Source organism: Rhinichthys klamathensis, unplaced genomic scaffold, assembly GCF_029890125.1.
Source record: "Rhinichthys klamathensis goyatoka isolate OS25496 unplaced genomic scaffold, OSU_Roscu_1.1 h1tg000356l_1, whole genome shotgun sequence".
Taxonomy (NCBI): domain Eukaryota; kingdom Metazoa; phylum Chordata; class Actinopteri; order Cypriniformes; family Leuciscidae; genus Rhinichthys; species Rhinichthys klamathensis.
The window spans coordinates 561,704-583,503 of record NW_026606865.1 but is presented as its reverse complement, the minus strand read 5'-3'; the positions used below and the strand labels follow the sequence as shown (position 1 = coordinate 583,503).

At 39.9% G+C, this 21,800-nt stretch overlaps 1 protein-coding gene across 2 annotated transcripts in view; it reads right to left on the bottom strand.

Moving 5' to 3' along the window:
• tut7 (terminal uridylyl transferase 7) overlaps positions 1-21,800 on the bottom strand; it is a 49,947-nt gene that overhangs the window by 15,953 nt on the left and 12,194 nt on the right. For both annotated transcript variants that reach the window (XM_056232772.1, XM_056232773.1), the window contains exons 7-19: positions 20,981-21,032; positions 20,626-20,695; positions 19,833-19,959; positions 18,807-18,926; positions 15,685-15,810; positions 15,144-15,321; positions 14,074-14,411; positions 12,530-12,796; positions 5,361-5,511; positions 5,025-5,111; positions 3,572-3,672; positions 2,986-3,043; positions 2,574-2,677 (exon numbers count right to left, since the gene is read on the bottom strand). In XM_056232772.1, coding sequence (XP_056088747.1) covers positions 2,574-2,677; positions 2,986-3,043; positions 3,572-3,672; positions 5,025-5,111; positions 5,361-5,511; positions 12,530-12,796; positions 14,074-14,411; positions 15,144-15,321; positions 15,685-15,810; positions 18,807-18,926; positions 19,833-19,959; positions 20,626-20,695; positions 20,981-21,032 — 1,779 coding nt within the window. The remainder of the gene's footprint in view (positions 1-2,573; positions 2,678-2,985; positions 3,044-3,571; positions 3,673-5,024; positions 5,112-5,360; positions 5,512-12,529; positions 12,797-14,073; positions 14,412-15,143; positions 15,322-15,684; positions 15,811-18,806; positions 18,927-19,832; positions 19,960-20,625; positions 20,696-20,980; positions 21,033-21,800) is intronic.

Genomic DNA, 21,800 nt, shown 5'->3' with positions numbered 1-21,800 from the left:
ACTGTATGAACGGCGTTCGTGGTTCGACTTTACATTCGATTATCATGAAAACAAATCTCAGAGAACGGTTGACTAGGTACCAATGTGTTATTAGACCAAAGGTTCATTTTGCGCCGGAGTTCTCCTTTAAGGTGTTCGTGGTACAGTGTAATTATACATTAAGTAATGAGTAATAATAATAAACTACATGTACTTACTATAGGGTTAGGGTGTGTTTTAAGGTCAGTTGCATGTAATTTAATTATGCACAATATATGGTAATTGTCTTTGTTACATGGTACATGTTATTACTATTGTACTGTAAAATAAAGTGTTATTGTATTGAGTAATATGACCTACTTAGACATAATATGGGTTTAAAAGTACAGGGTTAGTTACATTTATATATATTTTTTTATATAAAAGATGCATAAATTAGGATTTCCCCCCCCAAAACCTTTTCAATTTAAAAAACAAAATGTGTGCAAATTGTACACTAAACTTACTAAACTAAAGAATGTGGATTGCCAAACCATGAATTTAATTAGGGATGTTGATCATAAAAAAAAAGGTCACACGTAACATTAAAGTTTGTAACTTTAAATATATTTTCACATTGAATATCCAAATTAATGTGTAAACAACAAAAGACACTGGCAGTATTTTAAATATGTGACATTTAATTATTCGTTTTCTAACTTAAATATAAATACAAATCTATTTGAATCTTTTTATTGTATTTATAATGTGATTCACTCGGTGTAAGTGATGGCCGTCTGTGTTTCTGGAGATTAGTTCAGTGTATCTCACAGTTTTCATTGAGAGGATTTTATCTGCTGCATTTGTTTTTGAATTGTGATTCACTATGTTTGTTTTGACTTTTAATAAGTAGGACACTGACATTTGACCTAGTGATGTGTTCACATTAAGTCTGCTATAATTGAATGATCATAAGATGATAGATCTTGATTGCCAACAGATGTATCTGACCACAATTGTGTTTGAATCTGAGAGTTGCCTGTGTGTGTGTGTGCCTGACCAGTGTTAATTTCGTTGACGAAAATAACGACGAAAATTATTCGTCAACGACATTTTTTCACAGACGAAAACGAGACGATAACTAAATAAAACCTAGTTTTGAATGACAAAGACTATGACGAAAATCTATTGACATTTTCGTCAACGAATAAAAACTAGACGAAAATGTTAGATAGTGACGATTTGGGAAGCGATCCGTCAGAACTGATGTCCTGCGTGTGTGGTAGATGCGCACATTTGTAGGCTACTGTAACGTGATCTACCCCGCGGTCATAAAACGTTAAAAAATGTGAACGTCTGGGAGAATGAGTAGAGCAGACATATAGATCTCTGAATAAGAGTGACGATGCAAAAAAGAGCTCTATTCGGTGCGGTTTTCTGTGCGCACACACCTAACCCGAAGCGTGCAGTCATGCACAATACACCTACAGCGCGCGAGTAGGCTACTGAATTGAGCTCTCTTTCGTGTCTGAATGGAGAAATACACAACAGTATGTCTAAATGTCCTTTTTGGAGACTATTCATGTAAACTATGCTGGTTATGTCTTAAACTGTGAGTGTGTCGGATGTGCATCAGTGCAATTGTATCCGCATGTCATTGGACATGATCCGACGTCTTAAAGTGACAGTGGCAATAAACCTAATGCGGTCCGTGTCCTTAATTTTGATCAAGCAACAAAAGAAAAAGAGAAAAGCATTCACTGTTTGTTAATAGCTTTAATAAGGATTAATTATATTTAATTCATACAAATAAATATGTCTGCTTGAAAGAATAAAGAATGATGTGTAAGTAGTTATAAGGAATGAATATATCATTCATTGTAAAGAAGACTGTGTTGTACTTTAGGAAAAGTGGTTTTATTTCATTTTAAGATATTTTTTAAGTAACAGCAGTTAAATCTGTATCTGTATTGCATGTTCAAACTTAAAAATCATTCATATTAATAGGTTAATAGATGTTTTCTCCGGGAGTATATGGGTTTGGAAATTTTAGAGAAATTCTAAATTAACGCATTACAATTGAACTAAACCCATTATATTTTAGTCGACTAAATCTACTGTAGATTTAGTCGACTAAAATGTTATTGTATTTCGTCGACTAAAACTAGACTAAAACTAAAACAATTCAGATGACTAAAATATGACTAAAACTAAATGGCATTTTAGTCAAAAGACTAAGACTAAAACTAAATCAAAATTTGCTGACAAAATTAACACTGTGCCTGACAAAGATTATTTTTATCAAAACATTGCTGTTATATTTTGCAAATGAAGGGAATAGTTAAACAAGAGCAGATATTTCGTTTTGATCCTTTTGAAGAAAGCCAAACAAGCATAGTACTTGTCTTTTACCAAAATATTGAAGTTTAAACATTGGCGATAAGGAACGAGCTCCAATCCATAACGCCATAACCTTTGCAAATATGTAAAGAGGGCTTTCTTATAAAAATCTAACGCTATTAACAATTGCATTGGTTTGAACTTCCATTAAAATCGTTCTGTTTAAGAGTCAAGTTTGGACATGTAAAAATAATGCAACAGAATTATTCTCTCACCAGTGTATTGTACAAGCTTATATCTCCCTCTAGTCCAGTTTTGGCATGGTAAAACTTCACAATTGGGACTTTTGCAGTAGTAATAGGTAGGATGTTTCTCAGGCCTAAAATGAATGGATGGATAAATAGACATGGGTGTAAAACAAAAGCACTGATTTACTTGAAAAACAAGCTTTTAAAGTAAACGGAGGTTGCCTGAGGCGTACAGAGAGGCTCTTTGTCATTTCATTTACCAGTCAGAAGATTAGAGCTTCTGAGAGAGGACAATGTATAAGACAGTCTTTCCCTTCCTAAAAATGTCAAATCTATTTAATAGTGAACAATACAAAACATGATTACGGAGTGCCTAGCGCAAACGACAGGCAATTTCACAATCACACCCAAAAAATGAACAAACAAAACAAAAACGTACCATGGTGTTTCCGTAGAGCTTTAGCCAGGCTCTCAATAACAGCCATGGAGTCCAAGCCCTATCAGAGGAACCAGATTAGGACACTTAATGAACACAAAATACAGGGTGTAAATAGTTCACAGTGCATAAATAGTTTATGCAGTCCGTTCTGGCTCGGTAAGATTTGTTCACGTTTTTGAAAGAAGTCTCTTCTGCTCACCAAGGCTGCATTTATTTGATCAAAAATACAGCACAAACTGAAATATTATTACTGTTCAAAATAACCGTTTTCTGTGTGAATATATCATTTTAAAATGTAATTTGATCAAAGTTGAATTTTCAGCATCATTACTCCAGTCTTCAGTGTCACATGATCCTTCAGAAATCACTCTAATATGATGATTTGATGCTCAAGAAACATTTCTGATTATTATCAATGTTGTGCTGCTTCATATTTTTGCATTTCTTCAGTATTCAGGATCAGAAAGTTTAAAAGAACAGCATTTTTTAAATAGAAATCTTATGTAACATAAATATCTTTAACATCACTTTTGATCAATTTAATGCATGTTTGCGACCTTGTGTAGAAAGAGTCTTGGGACATTACCGCTGCGGTGTCCTGGCCTTCGAGAGTCATACAGATGTCCAAGTCACTCTGTTTAAAGCCAAACCCATTCTTGGATGAACCAAACAAAGCCAACTTGGCTCCTGATAAATAAATAAAAACACACATCAACAAATAAGCATCTGTATAGTCCTCTCATTAAATACATACAAAATAGGGCTGGGTAAAAAATATTGATTTCTTGATATTAATCGATTCTCATTTTTACGAACCGATATCGATTCTTAAATCTCAAGAATCGATTAGTCATCCTGTTTTCATTTGATGAATGAATGGAACATTGTAGCGCTCATCCCATCCAATAAATCGCAATAATCTTTGTGCTTTGTTACTATTGATACAAAATAAAGTCTCAAATTTCAAATTACGTCCATTTTCTTACGAAATTCAAAAACAAATAGCGTTTTGGCGCTGTGGCGTGAGATCGCTCTGGCTCAGCTCAGCTCAAGAGAAGCACATGATCTCCTCTTCCGCCTTAATAATACCAGTTACAGCGCCAAATAAACATGAATGAACGTCTGAAAGTGTGTTAAAAGATTACAACTTATCGAAATCCGTATCATGTCACATGGAATCGCTCAATCAGTGTTTCAACCGTGGAAAGACGACAGTAAAACAACTTGTAAACAATGTCATGTAACGTCACATTTACCTCAGAAAAACCATGTGACCATAAACTCGTTAGTCAGCTTGAAAAATTAACTCTAAAGAGGAGCATTTTGCTAAATATATGCACCATATTACATATTCATTATAATTTTTAATGTTCTTCGATATTTAATGCATGTTTGAATAAATCTGGCAAGTTTTTATGACAGCCACCATTTAAATGTTTATATTTCATATAACTTTATTATTATAAAAATAAATAAAAGTGTAATTTAAGTGTTTGTATAGCTACAAATCAGTTAATTTTCACCTTCAATATTATAGTAGGCTAATGAAGCCTAGTAGGCTACAACTGACTCCCATAGTTTACAGCATTAGTTAAGAGATTTGTTTTCCTTGAGAAAATTTGCCATGTATTGTACCTGATATCCAAAATAATCAATATTGAATTGAAATCGAAACCGAATCGAATTCCAAGCTTGTGAATCGAAATCGAATCGAATTGTGAAATTTGTGTCAATACCCAGCCCTAATATAAAACAGTCTTTGACAAATATAGAGTAAAACTTGTTCTTAATAACTTGCCTGTAAAAATAAAGAACTAATAAAAAAATAAATGGCTGAATTTATCAACAAAAAAAAGTGGAATCTCACTGCTCTAATGAGTTGTATATTAAGCAAATTGTTCTGATTCACCATTTTGTTTATTTGTGGACAAAGTGTCATGCAGCAATACAGAGGAAGAAATATTTCAGCGCATTTAAATGGAAGAAAAATACCAAACTTTACATACTTAGATTCTAAAGTTACACACAAGCTGCATTACCTGGCACTTGACATCTCAGGAAAGTCTCAAAGTCTTGTAAAATGTGTTCTCTGACTTTCACCTCCACATCGTCTGGTGCAAAGTCACCTAAATAAATGCAATCATTTGTATTGAATCAGTGGAGCTACATGCAAAAAGGTAAACGCAGAAGATGTATGTAAATAAAAAAAGATGTAAAAAATCATAGTGTCATAAAACGTGTAAGAAAGGCAAAGACTTGATCTATTTGTCTGTATCTTCCCATCACATAATTACCAGTCTACATTTCATCCTCGGGTTAAGTTCACTACAATAAAGGATATAATTGAAGAATGTCCTCATCTACAGCGTACTTACGGTAGCATTGCTCACAGACTTCATTGAGGATCTTCAAGAAGTCTAGAGTCATGGGCGGAAGGCGTTTTAACTCCACTCGCTTGAAGTCCTCGGGACAGTCCTGTTTTGAATGTCCATCGCTCTTGCAAAGGCCGCATATCACAATGGGGGACTAACAGAAAAAAAACATAATTTGTCACCATGAACCACATTAAATGGTGTATAAAGACTGGTGCTGGAATTGCAGATGCATGAATTCGCATTAAAGTTAAATGGAAACTTCAGGATTTAGCATTAAGCTTTGTATTAGTAGAAAACCTGTAGTGTTCCACCCTCATATCCTCCTGAGACGAGAGATTTATGTATTTTTTGTCTGGAAAAAATCCTCCGATGACGCAAAAATCGTCATTTTGCGTCATCGGAGGATTTTTTGGCCAGTTGCTAAAGACTACAGTCAGTAGTAGGAGCTGTCCCGCATGTTCTCTAGAGGGGCGGATCTCACTCACAGAATGTACACACAGTGTCAGACATCTTTTTTGGAAGCTAAGCTAGCAGGCTCTTGTTCTGTGGAGAAAGCGGAGTAGTAGGGGTTACCATCCTCTTTTTCCCTGACATGTCCGGCCGTCGATGTCCGGGATTCAGCTTTTGCTTTCTGCAGTCGCCATTCATTGTTTACATGCACACCTTTTGTTTCAATCTAACTGAATTCATTCCGATTGGTGAATCTGAATGTAGTGTTTACATGAACGCTAAACAAGTGATCAGTTGATGTGCGTTTTAACATTGCTAAGAAAATCCCCGCTCCTCCGTGAGAGATACGAGACCGGTGCGTCTCACAGGTGTCGCTCATCTGTAATCACGCCACCGGCCTCGCGCCGTTCTCCCGCGGCCCTCACTCGTCCTGCTCGCCACAGTAAACATGACTCGCGCCGTTCTCCCGCGGCCCTCACTCGTCCTGCTCGCCACAGTAAACATGACTCGTGTCGTTCTCCCGCGGCCCTCACTCGTCCTGCTCGCCACAGTAAACATGACTCGCGTCGTTCTCCCGCGGCCCTCACTCGTCCTGCTCGCCACAGTAAACATGACTCGTGGCGTTCTCCCGCGGCCCTCACTCGTCCTGCTCGCCACAGTAAACATGACTCGCGCCGTTCTCCCGCGGCCCTCACTCGTCCTGCTCGCCACAGTAAACATGACTCGTGGCGTTCTCCCGCGGCCCTCACTCGTCCTGCTCGCCACAGTAAACATGACTCGCGCCGTTCTCCCGCGGCCCTCACTCGTCCTGCTCGCCACAGTAAACATGACTCGCGTCGTTCTCCCGCGGCCCTCACTCGTCCTGCTCGCCACAGTAAACATGACTCGCGCCGTTCTCCCGCGGCCCTCACTCGTCCTGCTCGCCACAGTAAACATGACTCGCGTCGTTCTCCCGCGGCCCTCACTCGTCCTGCTCGCCACAGTAAACATGACTCGTGTCGTTCTCCCGCGGCCCTCACTCGTCCTGCTCGCCACAGTAAACATGACTCGCGTCGTTCTCCCGCGGCCCTCACTCGTCCTGCTCGCCACAGTAAACATGACTCGTGGCGTTCTCCCGCGGCCCTCACTCGTCCTGCTCGCCACAGTAAACATGACTCGCGCCGTTCTCCCGCGGCCCTCACTCGTCCTGCTCGCCACAGTAAACATGACTCGTGTCGTTCTCCCGCGGCCCTCACTCGTCCTGCTCGCCACAGTAAACATGACTCGCGTCGTTCTCCCGCGGCCCTCACTCGTCCTGCTCGCCACAGTAAACATGACTCGTGGCGTTCTCCCGCGGCCCTCACTCGTCCTGCTCGCCACAGTAAACATGACTCGCGCCGTTCTCCCGCGGCCCTCACTCGTCCTGCTCGCCACAGTAAACATGACTCGTGGCGTTCTCCCGCGGCCCTCACTCGTCCTGCTCGCCACAGTAAACATGACTCGCGCCGTTCTCCCGCGGCCCTCACTCGTCCTGCTCGCCACAGTAAACATGACTCGCGTCGTTCTCCCGCGGCCCTCACTCGTCCTGCTCGCCACAGTAAACATGACTCGTGGCGTTCTCCCGCGGCCCTCACTCGTCCTGCTCGCCACAGTAAACATGACTCGTGGCGTTCTCCCGCGGCCCTCACTCGTCCTGCTCGCCACAGTAAACATGACTCGCGTCGTTCTCCCTCGGCCCTCACTCGTCCTGCTCGCCACAGTAAACATGACTCGCGCCCGTTCTCCCGCGGCCCTCACTCGTCCTGCTCGCCACAGTAAACATGACTCGCGTCGTTCTCCCGCGGCCCTCACTCGTCCTGCTCGCCACAGTAAACATGACTCGCGTCGTTCTCCCGCGGCCCTCACTCGTCCTGCTCGCCACAGTAAACATGACTCGCGGCGTTCTCCCGCGGCCCTCACTCGTCCTGCTCGCCACAGTAAACATGACTCGCGTCGTTCTCCCGCGGCCCTCACTCGTCCTGCTCGCCACAGTAAACATGACTCGCGTCGTTCTCCCGCGGCCCTCACTCGTCCTGCTCGCCACAGTAAACATGACTCGTGTCGTTCTCCCGCGGCCCTCACTCGTCCTGCTCGCCACAGTAAACATGACTCGTGTCGTTCTCCCGCGGCCCTCACTCGTCCTGCTCGCCACAGTAAACATGACTCGTGGCGTTCTCCCGCGGCCCTCACTCGTCCTGCTCGCCACAGTAAACATGACTCGTGGCGTTCTCCCGCGGCCCTCACTCGTCCTGCTCGCCACAGTAAACATGACTCGTGGCGTTCTCCCGCGGCCCTCACTCGTCCTGCTCGCCACAGTAAACATGACTCGCGCCGTTCTCCCGCGGCCCTCACTCGTCCTGCTCGCCACAGTAAACATGACTCGTGTCGTTCTCCCGCGGCCCTCACTCGTCCTGCTCGCCACAGTAAACATGACTCGTGGCGTTCTCCCGCGGCCCTCACTCGTCCTGCTCGCCACAGTAAACATGACTCGCGCCGTTCTCCCACGGCCCTCACTCGTCCTGCTCGCCACAGTAAACATGACTCGTGTCGTTCTCCCGCGGCCCTCACTCGTCCTGCTCGCCACAGTAAACATGACTCGTGTCGTTCTCCCGCGGCCCTCACTCGTCCTGCTCGCCACAGTAAACATGACGCGTGGCGTTCTCCCGCGGCCCTCACTCGTCCTGCTCGCCACAGTAAACATGACTCGTGGCGTTCTCCCACGGCCCTCACTCGTCCTGCTCGCCACAGTAAACATGACTCGTGTCGTTCTCCCGCGGCCCTCACTCGTCCTGCTCGCCACAGTAAACATGACTCGTGCCGTTCTCCCACGGCCCTCACTCGTCCTGCTCGCCACAGTAAACATAACTCGTGTCGTTCTCCCGCGGCCCTCACTCGTCCTGCTCGCCACAGTAAACATGACTCGTGTCGTTCTCCCGCGGCCCTCACTCGTCCTGCTCGCCACAGTAAACATGACTCGCGCCGTTCTCCCGCGGCCCTCACTCGTCCTGCTCGCCACAGTAAACATGACCCGTGTCGTTCTCCCGCGGCCCTCACTCGTCCTGCTCGCCACAGTAAACATGACTCGTGACGTTCTCCCGCGGCCCTCACTCGTCCTGCTCGCCACAGTAAACATGATGAATGGCGACTGTAGAACGCAAAAGCCAAATCCCGGACATTTTGGGCGATATCGAAACACATTTTCAGGCAGACTCATCACGGAGACTCACTAGTAGCCTAGACTTGTTGTTTAACTACTGCGCTCTGTTACCGGTAGGCGTGGCCTCCTAGGGCAGCGAAGCAAGTGCATTCTGGGAGTTGTTGTCTTTCATCCACATAAGCCAAAAATGCATTTTCTGGCTTTTCTCAGTCTAGAAAGCTCCAAATTCAAAAATAATTTCACATTTCTTCTACATAAATGACCCATTTTAAATACACATTCATCTTTCCAGAGGTGAAGTATCCCTTTAAAAGACATCATTAAAATGTCAAAAGGAACATTTAAAGTGCCCCTATTATGCTTTTTCGGATATTATCTTTCATGTCGTGTGTAATATAGTTGTTTGTGCACGTCTACAATGTTTCAAAGATCAAAGTGGAGATAAATGGAGTTATTGTCTCCTAAAAGAAAGAAGTGATTCTGAACTGAAACGAGTCGTCAGTAACTCCAGTATTGATTCCTGCTGAACCTACGCAGGTTTTTAAAGAATTTGTATAATGATAGGCTCTTCATTGGCTGCCCGCAAATGTCTACTATGACCCTCAAACCCTGTAGTTGTCTCTGACTTTCTGTTTTCTGCAGCCAAAGCAAATCCACTTGCAAAGGATGAGACTCGCACTCGTATTGATACGGTAAAACCAGCACCATCATTACTGTTCAAATCACTGTGTATCAAGTAGGGGTGTGCCGGTTTCAGAATTGGTGATGACGGTTATGACGTGAGTCAAATGTGACGGTTCGTAACATAACCGTGGGGGGGGGGGGGGGGTGAATAACTGTTCGTCTGTTATAGAACAACTAAGCAGACACTGATTAGCTACTGGCGTTTATTTAACATGAACAGCAAGACAACTAGAAGTGAATGTGCTTTCCATTAAATGTATCACACAGTAAACAAATCCTTAACAAACAAAACAAACAAACGTTGCAATGAACGTGTTTTGTTTTAAATAAATCACACACAGTAACAAAACCTTAACGAAAAAACTTTGGAATGAACTTTGCGATTTAGACGCGCAAACTGCGTGCCGGTGCGGTGAGACGTGCATGCTCGGGCAGATTCGGCTTGAAGTCGGTCACCCTCGAACGCGGCGCCACGCGCGCTGTTACAAAAAAAGCCGTGCACACAGCCAAGCCAAATGGGGTCTTGCCGGTCTTGCGCACCGAACGCGTCATTTTTGCCGCGCGCACCTTCGCGATCGTGCGGATGCGTCGAGTATAAACAAGGCTTTACTCCGTGTCAGCGCGCGCTCTGATCGGTAAAGGTGCACAGACCTCTCCCGAATCATCTCCAGCAGTAGCAGCCTCCGTTTCCCTTGTAAGATGATATTAGTATTTAAACATTCTCTATGATAAAAAATGTTTGTAAAAAATATTTTAATAGCACGGTTTTGGCGGTTTTAGAGTTCTAATGACGGTGTTCAACTATAACCGTCGGTCTCACGGTTATATAATAACCGTCACACCCCTAGTATCAAGAGCTGAAATACAGATATGCTAATGGTCGATTTGTTTCCGACATGCACTGTAAGTGGTCGACCAATCACAACAGACTGGGCCATCTGACCAATCAGATCAGAGCAGGTTCTCAGGAAGGCGGGGTTTAGAGAGACCGAATCATTGATCGAGCCATTTCAGACGCATAATCAGCCAAAGTCCGCATATTTATGCAGGGGCAGCATTTTTTCAAATACGCCGCACTTTCGCCGCATAAATTGCCGATTTCCGTGCAAAATATGTGGGGCTTGCATGATGTCATTTTACTCGCATTTTCGTTGCAAAAAAAAGTTTGCTTCACACAAGAGCAGCCGTTTCCCCCTGTTGCCATGGGAACGTTATGAAGTGACGTGATTACGCGATGTGAACATCATCGAAAAGCTGTAAAACAGGAGCACACTTTTTTATATATATTTTATTTATTCATTTTTACAGAAGTTGTAGCATATTCCTTTTGTAAAGCTACAGAACTTGTTTGACTCATCAATGTTTTGTAAGTTTGATGTGTTTATTAAGGTCTGAAATAAAACAAGATGAGAACTTAAATATTTCCAGCACTTTCTGTGATGTAGTTATGCTTGCTTATCATAGGAAGTAATAAGAAATTACTCTTTACATTAAGGTAGTAGCCTAGTGAGAACAGGGTGTTGGGGGAATCATTTTTTCTTTCTTTTTCATCAAACCGCAGTTTTTGCAAGTTCCCGCAATTTCATCGCACAAAATTGCATAAATATCCCGCATATTCCATCGCATTTAATAGTGCATTGCGCAACATTTCATGTTAAAAATACCCGTTTTTCTAACCCATACATGCTTAAACAATTGCCTGATGGGCTGAATGAGCCCTTCTCTGATCGCTGCAATTGCCTCTATAATCCTGTACGGTAAAATAAATAAGAGGGATTCGGGACGGAACGTGAGACTGGGCGTGACGTCATATTCACGCTCACCTGGCTATGTCTGGCAGGTTTGTGTATTCGCCGGCGCCGCCATTCTCCGTATCAGCAAAGACAACTCGAGCGACAAAACTCTAGTCAACTTTCGACAAAAGTAGAAGATGGATTCTAAGAGACCAGCTTGTAGTTCATAAACCCCAACGCAAACTCCACGTAAGACAAAGAAAAGAAAACTTTTGTCTAGTGCCACCAAAAGGGCCAAATTGGAGTCAGACAGGCGTCGGAATAAGACGAGAGTCAACATCGGGAAGGCTTTCAACAAATGGAGAGATCTCCGGTCTGCTCTAGGGCTCAAACGGGATCCTCAGTTGGCTTTTTTCTTGATGAAACGGTTCATGAACGTGTTTCCATAATAATACAATCATAAGTGGATACAGTAAACACATAAAACAGTTCAACGTGGAGATAGATGGAAACAAAAACCGAAGTTTTCTACTACCCCCGTTTTCCCCTCACACATAAGTGTATAATTTACTCAAATGCCTTTCCTTTCATATACTTAAAATGACTTGCAGATTTATAACTTTATTACCTCTGAAGACATTATGACTGTAAACAAAAGATTTGTGCGGCTGATGCTCCTTATGAACAGCTCGTGCAAGCGTGCGTGTGTGTGGTCCATGAGCGTGCACATCTCTGGTTGCAGTTTCGCTTGTCGCCAGAGGGGGCGTAGTTCTGCAAAAACTCAGAGACTTGCGCAATGCACCTTTAAGAAAACGGGCCGCATAATCAAGGATTTTTGCCCGCAACAATCACAAAAAAACTCTGCGTTTTTCTGGAAGGACTGTATTTTATGAGAAAATGTTAAAGTGTTTTTTGACCCTGGATGCATGTAAACCTATTGTAGGAGCCTTTAAAATAACATAATAGAGGCACTTCAATATTGCATTCTCAACAATTGCTTGACAAGAGCAGCTTCATATCTGGCAACAATAGCACACATTAGTACATTTTACATTTAATAACAAGTTTGGATGGTTTCACATAGACATGCAAACTCAGTAGCCATGAATATGAGAATGCATATTTACCTTGCCATCACTGAAAACCCTCTTGGTGAAGACATAATGAACGCCTTCAAGGTCCGACTGCGTTCCTACCGGCGATTCAGATTTGGTACGCTCTGCTTTTGGTTTGATTTGGACAGATGCTGCTTCCTCGGGATCGCCTACATCGGATCCCACGTCGTCACTCGTCTCCCGGTCGAAGGGGAAGATCTCGTCGCCAGAAGGATCACAACCAGATTCATCAAGCTCGATGTCATCATCGTCGTCATCTTCCTCGTCTTCTTCTTCACCCTACAAATGTGCACACTCAATTTAATTTCAACTCAGAACTAATGCAAAAACTGTTCCTTCAGTATTTCACATTTAGCTGAAATTATACCGTAAATGTATGCATTAAAGATCTTTGTCTTATTTTAACTGGAAAACAGACTCTTCGGCAACTAAAAACAAAATAATTTTTGGGTTTTTTTAGGTTTTGTTTTTTACTTCTTTGGAATGGTACGAAACTTGGTAAAGGTTTTGGCACTTGCTATGTGAACTGCCATGTGTGAATCTGCCATGTGTCGTCTTTGTAAAGAGATCAAACTTAAGTCTGTGCTCTAAAGCATTCAAGGTTTAATTACGACAGTTTAAATTGGAAATTTAATTTTCAGGTCTATGCTCAAAAAGTGTATAAATGGATTATAAATACAGCGTAAATATAATTTAGTATAAAAAAATCCCCTACAAAATATTAAATAAAAAACATTATCAAACTAAAATATAGTACATTAATTTCATTGACAAAAAAATGTTTTTGACCGACACGCAAAGAGCACCAAAAGCTAAGAAGACAAATTTACCTGAGAAGCTCTAATGCATAAAAATTCAAGGGTTTCATATGAGGATCTAATTTTCCTTGATTTTTAGAGCTGTTCCTAAAAAGGGAAACCCAGACCACTTCCGGCAAATTTAGATTTGCTCTGAAAGTTAGTCTGGCAAAGAGCTCATTCAAGCCCATTTCCAAACCGCCGAAATCGCGGCACCAATCAGAAACGTTGGGGCGGGCTTTACACGATGACGACAGCGCTGGGATTTTGAAGCAGATTTTGTAGCCTACATTACAAAGATGGATGCCGCCGTCGAACATCACTCGTTCCAATCAGCTATCGCGTCTGTTTTAAGCCATTTGAACGTTTCCTTTTAGTTAAAAACCGAGCAAAGAACAACACTCGGAGATGTTTCTCCGCCGCTCTGCATACGTCATCTCCTTCATCGCTCTGATTGGGTTTAGGTCTATCCGCGACGTCCGTTGGTGACGCCCCTCTGGAGATGATTTGTCTATGACGCTTTGCCAGACCATAACTCAGTTACAACTGAGAATGGTCTGGTTTTAACCAGGCTAAAACTCAACTGCATGATGAAAAGAAGACTATTTCTTCTCAATCTCAACATTTGAAGTGGATCAAAAGATGAATCAAAGTTATACATGAATGCTGAACAATACCCGTTCTTGTGTTAGAACAACTTTGATGGACTTTTTTGATCCACTTGAAATGTTGACCACTGTATTTACGCGCTTTGCACACCTCAGTCTCGGCGTCAGAGTCGGCTTCTTCCTCATCGTCCTGCTCCAGCTCAATCATATAGTCAGAGTCCTCGAGATCTTCTGTACTATGAGGACTGGACCTCGCACGGGATCTGTTCATATCCTCAGCCGGCACTTTCTTGCTTTTCTTCACCGCATCGACATGATTCACACCACTCACGGATTTATCAGTTTGACTGTTTGAACGGACTTTCCCAGCTTTGCTTTTTGGAGGAGAAGCAAAGTACTTATAAGTTGTTTTGAGACAATGACACATATAGTCAAACATCATCTGACTGCTCAATGTCCGAGCCACATTCCTCTGGACGGCGAATGGATCTGAGAAAGAAAAAACAGAGATAAATATTAATATATCTCATATCTAGGCAGACGTAAACTACCAGTCAAAAGATTTGGATCGGTAAGATTTGTAATGTTTTTATAATAAGTCTGTTCTGTTCACCATTTGATTAAAAATACCAAAAAAAACAGTAATATTGTTAAATATCATGACAATTTAAAATGACTGTTTTCTATTTTAAAATGTAATTTATTTCTGTGATCAAAGTTGAATTTTCAGCATCATTACTCCAGTCTTGAGTATTGAATTAAATTGATCAAAAGTTACAGTAAAGACATTTATAATGTTACAAAAGATTATATTTCAGATAAATGCTGTTCTTTGTAACTTTCTATTCATCAAAGAAACCTTAAATACCAATTGTACATAACTGTTTTCAACATTGATAAAAATCAGAAATGTTTCTTGAGCAGCAAATCATCATATTAGAGTGATTTCTGAAGGATCATGTGACACTGAAGACTGGAGTAATGATGCTGAAAATTCAGCTTTTGGTCACAGGAATAAATTACACTTTACTATATATATTCACAATGAAAACAGCTGTTTTAAATTGTAATAATATTTCACAATATTACTGGGTTTTTTTGTATTTTTAATTAAATAAATGCAGCCTTGGTGAACAAAAGAGACTTTTAAAAAACAAAAAATCTTACCGATCCAAAACTTTTGACTGGTGGTGTATATAAAAAACATGATGCCATGTATACCTTCTATTGCAATCCTCTTTTTGGGCCAGTCTTTCAGATCACGCCATAAGTCACCGTTTGTGCGCACGCTAATGACTTTCTCGGGTATTTGAAATTCCAGTGAATAATATCGCAGTAACTCGACCCAAAGCTTCCCCAGCTGTACAGGAGGACTTCGGTCTTTGAAAACCAGTGGAGACTATTTCAGAAAAAACAAATCAAAACAATGAACCAATAGGTAAAGAAATACTATGGAAGCTTGTTTATAAGAATACAAAATACAAAATAAAAAGTTAATTGCGACTTTTTCATCTCGCAATCCTGAAATAAAGTCAGAACTGCGAGATATAAACGTGCAATTCAATCTTCTGAAGGTTTTTACCTCGTAATTCTGACGTTATAAATCGCAATCGTGAGATAAAAATGACGCAATTACCTTATTTCGTGGCGGAAACAAGCTTCCATAAAACACAGTAGGGATTTTGTGGACTTTCTTTTGGCTTGAGCTCTTCAAATTTAACCTTTTGATGCACAATACACGAGTAGCTGGGAAAATACTAACCTTTCCCTTCTTGATGAGTTTGTCTTTATCTTGTGAATCATTTGAGGTTGGATCATATACCCAAAGTACGTGTCCTTTTTCAACCCCGGTTATGGAGAAACTCTTCAGTTTACTCACAGGCAACCCCTAAAACAAGACACAACATCAGTCTCTGCAACAAATTAACTACTACCTCACAATGAACACCATTTCTTACAGGATTTTCCATAAACATATGAAACATTTTCTAAATTTTCTAGTTTAAGTTTTGTATCTTAAGGGTGGGGTTTTCAGTAGTAAATACCATTCTGTTGTTCATTATAGAGATGTGCGATATGTATCGTCTATGATCATTTAATGATGTGTTTTAATAAGCTAACATTATCCAGTATGTCAAAAACTTTGCAAAATGCAAACAAAAACAGGCCTCGAGAGTGATATAGCTTTCACTACATGTAGTACAATGCAGTTAGACTTACAAAAAAATCAATATACGGGGGAAAAAACACAAGGTTTTGTCTCATATTTCTATATGATATTTTAAGCACAATCACACAAGCAATCGTGTCGTTTTTCCCCGAGTATCAACATGATTGCAAATGTGACCATGATTTTGCACAACAGTCCAATAAACAAGAAGCTAATATTGTGAGTAACATTTCAGACACAATATTGTGACAACAATTTGCTATTTCATAATCAAAAATTGTTTAAGATTCATATATATATATATATTAGGGCTGGGCAAGTTAACGCGTTATTATCGCGTTAACACATGTATTAATTAATGCCGACAATTTTTTTATCGCACGTTAACGCAGTTTTTTTATTTTATTATTTTGAAAGTCCGTTGCTCACTGCCTCTGAATACACATAGGGCTACAGTCAAACCATGGATCACAGGAGGGGTGGGATGTTGGTCAGCCAGCAAATAACCCACCCAAACCAGCAGTGGAGAGGCTTTGGCAGGTTCTCTCAGGTGAACAGAAAGGGAGACAGCGCTCCGCGAGTGAATGACAGGCGCTCTATGGATAGTAACCATGGCAACGGCTTCTGTGCGCTACGCAGCTGTAGCCTTTTTAACTTAAATTAAAATTATACATAACTTTACCTGATAGGCCTGCGTTTAGTTTAGCGGGGATGCTCTGCCATGTGAATTCCCTTCTGTTGATGTCCTGATAACTATTTAGATTGGGAAACTCACAAACAGCGAGCCGAGGATCAGTCTCTCTTTCAATGATTTGTGCTGCGCGTCGTGTAGCTACAAAAATAGACAATTCGACTTCTGCAACGGGAGAGCGCGGGCGCGTGCGTGAGGCGAGCATGACCGCAAAAGTTTCACAGGAACGCACCCGTTTGTCGCTGCACCTGTGCTCGACCACTTCACCTCACTCTAGGCTGATTTATACTTCTGCGTCGGACCTACGCCGGAGGCGCCTCTACGCTATGGACTACGCGTTGGTTTTTATTTATACTTCTGCGTCGTTGTCCCCCTTGACGCGCAATTACACATGCAGAAGGACCATGCATGTGAACCCGGGGAGCGGTTCTAGCAATCACAGCGCTTGCGGTATGCGTAGAATTGACGCATTGTTATTTTTGGAGAGGTGCACCGTGCACGTCAGGGTACGCGCGCTACACACACAGCAGGTAGGCAGCTACGGCGTGAGTTCGAAGCAGAAGTATAAATTGGGCTTTACATCTGTTTAATGTAATCTTAGTGTACGTGGGAAACCATGTCATGACCAAACCTAAGCTACTATCAGAGAAGTAACGTTGGTCGACTTATATCTGTGGTAGTGGTCATGACCTCTGACTACATAGACTGTTTCTGCTGCTCCCTTAAAAAAAGATACCTGTTGATACCTGTTCAGAAAAAAACAACAAGGAAACTGGACTCGTTTTAACAAGCTAGATTAAAGGTAATGCCCTGGCATGTGGCAGCTTTGTTTTAATATTTGATTTGATTACATTAAATTAATGTTTAAGTTGAGATTTACAATAAATATTTTATTGCTACTGTGTAAAGGTAATACTGCTGGTATAAAGCACCTTATTTGTTTAAAGTTTTTGCAAACCACATGTTATTGCACTTTTGTGTATATAGCAGTACATTTAAATCAAAAGTGCGCAATACACTACTTTAGAATTCATTATTCACTCTTGCGCGTAGCAATGCGATTAATCGCGATTAAAAATTGTAATCGTTGCCCAGCACTAATATATATATTAAAAGCATTTATATATATTATATATAAATGCTTTTTTAAATGCAGCTTCTATGTCACTTCTGCAGTGCAAGGATACATTTTGTGATGGATTGGTAACAATCTATAGTGTCTTATTCTTCTTATTATTGAATTTATTGATTGATTGTAAGAATGTGACGTAAAAATGCACTTGAAATCAATGTAAGGTGGCAAATATCAGCCCTTTTGAAAGAGTTTATTTCCGTCGCTGCTGTGAACTGACCACAGCGAAGAATATAAACATTTTCTAGAGTCAGCTACCCATGACACTCAGCTAGATATCTTCTAACTATTATTATCATCGACAAAATCCCAGAAAAATAGAGAGATATCACTTTTTGCCAATATTGTACACACCTAGTTCATTACATGGCTCTCTGAAATACTTGATTGCGATTGGTCAGTTGCAGCATCCTCTGATAAAATAGTTTTTGTATGTTGATCATTAAACTGTAAAACTGGTCATGTCCAAAAAGATGATAAAATGATTGGTAACACTATTTAAAGCCTTCATTTATAATGCATTATGAAAGTATTTTTAATGCATTAATTATGCATGCACCTTATAATGCATTATATGATCTCATGAATAATTTTAACCTCAGTTATGTATTATACATAAATGCTTTAAGAAAAGTGTTATCAAATGATTTCAGACTTTAATTTCCCATATTTATTCATGTGATGAGTATCTGTGTAATAAACGGGATAATTATTGCATTATGGTCTGTGTCTTGATTACAGTGTCGGGGTTTAATTTTTTTTTTTTTTTGCAATAATGACCGGCTGACTGCAGATTATCTCAGGTTACCTCTCCAAAAGAATCCAGATGCAATAATCAGGCATTGGTCCTATAAACTTGAATAAATGATGCATTAATGTTGAATCACACACCACGTGTTCGAGGTATGAAGGTAAGACAGGTTCCTTGCGTCGTTGCAAGAAGCTGATGACCATGAGGGTAAAGCTGTAGGACGGAAGTCCACCTTCTTCCATCTGGTCTACACAACAAATCTAATTCACACAAACAAAAAAACATCACATATTATAAGGATATATATATAAATAAGCATGCAGAGCTTTAAAATTATTTATGCTGTATCACTGTACATAAAAAAAAATGCTACCTATTAAATCTTTATATGCAATATTATATTTAACCAGTGTTTCCCCTACCATTGTTTTGGGGGGAGCGGCCCGCAGTTTCATTTACCACACACACACACTGAAGCACGTGTGACGCTTGCGCTGTTTTTTGCCCTATATGAAGACACAAATGCATGAACTTCCTCTCGAGGCTCTAGATCCACTCTGAAAGTCACTTCGTGATCATTTAACTGCTTCATTTGAGAAAAACTATCATCATGACATAAACACACAGAAACTCAAAAGGTCTTCACGGCAACCCGTCAAAATAAAAGTTCGGTTTAACTTGACAGAAATATATTACTGTTGTACATTAGAATTTAGATATGTCCCAATGTAATAATACACTAACACTAATCCAAATAAATTATCATCAAAACTGACATTTTTAAGGAATAATCCATGTTTTATTGATGATAAAGTTGATGATAAATGCTAAAATTTGTGTTTTATGTCTTCATTTTATTTTCATTTCATTTTATTACCATAAAAAACACAACACAGAATTAGTGTGATTTTATACATGATTTCACTTAATAAAAATAAAAACATTACACCAAGTATCCGTAACACGCCCGCTCCGCAACACTAGCAGCCCCCCCCCCCCCCCCCCTGAAAAAAAATCCTAGGGGAAACACTGTTAACTAACATATATATGTCATGTTTCAGACAACACTGAGAAGGATAGTAAACAAAACATGCAATTTTGCATTTTAAACTTAGCTGAAAAAACCTTCAGACTGTGTATTATACCAAACAGCACATCAGTCTTACCTTAGCCCAGAATCTGAAGCATATAATCAGCGGGATGAGCTGCGGCTCCAGACTCGCCATCTCGGTCAAATATGCTGTTGTTATGCATGCACTTTCATTGCCTGCACTGACTTTGCAGATCAGACCACTTCAAAAGATAAAAAAAAACATATAACATAAGTTTAAAGCAGTTATAAAAAACCTCTGTCAATGAATTTAACATGCACTACAATTCAAAATTTTGGGGTAGGTAAGATTTTTTAAATGTTTTTGAAAGACTTTTCTTCTGCTCAAAAAGGCTGAATTTATTTGATCAAAAATACAGTAAAAATAGTGACATATTACAATTTTAAAAATATGTTTTCAATGTGAATATATTGCAAAAAGTTTGTTTTTTTTCCAGTGATCAAAGCTGAATTTTCTTCAGCGTCACATGATCCTTGAGAAATCATTCTAATATGATGATTTGATGCACAAGAAACATTTCTGATTATTATCAACGTTGAAAACAGTTGTGCTGCTTCGTATTTTTTTAGGATCCTTTGATTAATAAAGTTCAGAATAAACATTTATTTGAAATAGAGTTTTTTGTAACATTGCAGATGACTTTACCGTCACTTTTGATCAATGTAATACATGAATAAACGTATTAATTAATTTATTTTAAATCTTACTGACTCAAAAAACCTTTTGAAATTAGTGTACATTTAAAAAAAAATTTAAAACAATATAAACTTCATAAAATTATATATACATATTTGAATGCCGTTAGCTTCATATTTAAGCTTTGTAAAAGAATAATAAGGAAACAGACCTTGATTTCTCTCTGCACACAACGACAGGCATCCTCCTATGGAAGTCTCCCTCCACATCGACAAAAAGATCTGCAATTATGAAAATAAAACAGTGAGAAAAATTAAAACATACCATTGTTATTTTATATTGGTGGGTACTTTTTTGTGAATACTTTTATGCATATATTACGCTTTTATATTTGATCTATAATAATTTTAAATTTTCAGTCATAACAAAACATAACTATTTTTTGGCCAAAATTTCAGCATCAGTGTATCTCGAAACTTAATTACCCTGCTCTGTTTCTTTTCACCATGGCCAAATATAACACACAATTTTTATTAGCTTTCACTGCTTTTCATCTTTTAACTTACCACTTTTAGAGAGATGCTCTTGAGCCACGAGCAGAATATCAGGATGCTGGAACTGATGAGAGATTTATTTTTCTTAATTACAAAACAATTTTTGACCAAACTTCACCAGCAAAAGTAAAAGATTACAGGTGAAACTCGAAATATAAGAATATCGTGCAAAAGTTCATTTCAGTAATTCAACTTAAAAGGTGAAACTAATATATTATGTAGACTCATTACATGCAAAGTGAGATATTTCAAGCCTTTATTTGTTATTATTTTGATGATTATGGCTTACAGCTTATGAAAACCTTTTCACAATATTCTAATTTTGACTTTGGGGTTTTCAAAAGCTGTGAGCCATAATCATCAAAATTATAACAAATAAAGGCTTGAAATATCTCACTTTGCATGTAATGAGTCTATATAATATATTAGTTTCACCTTTTAACTTGAATTACTGAAATAAATGAACTTTTGCACGATATTAAAATTTTTCAAGTTTCACCTGTAGTATTGCAAAAATTAATTTTTGTAAAAACATGTCACCCAAATCCAAGACTAGCTGTGCATTAAACGATTTGAACGCACTCCGCTTTGCGCCGGGAAGTTCTTGGCCTCCATGTCATGCATTAAAATCATTTAATGCACATCTAGCTGTGGATTACCCCTTACTTAAAGGCTTTTAAACTGCATATGCCATGGTTTATGTGTTAGCTATCACAGTGTACACACACTCACACAGCAAATTTTAATACAGAGTCTAAATGTCAGCGATAATTAGCTTGTATCAGGGGTTTGAGCCAATAATAGCTCTAATTAATAAATCATATTGCTTCGT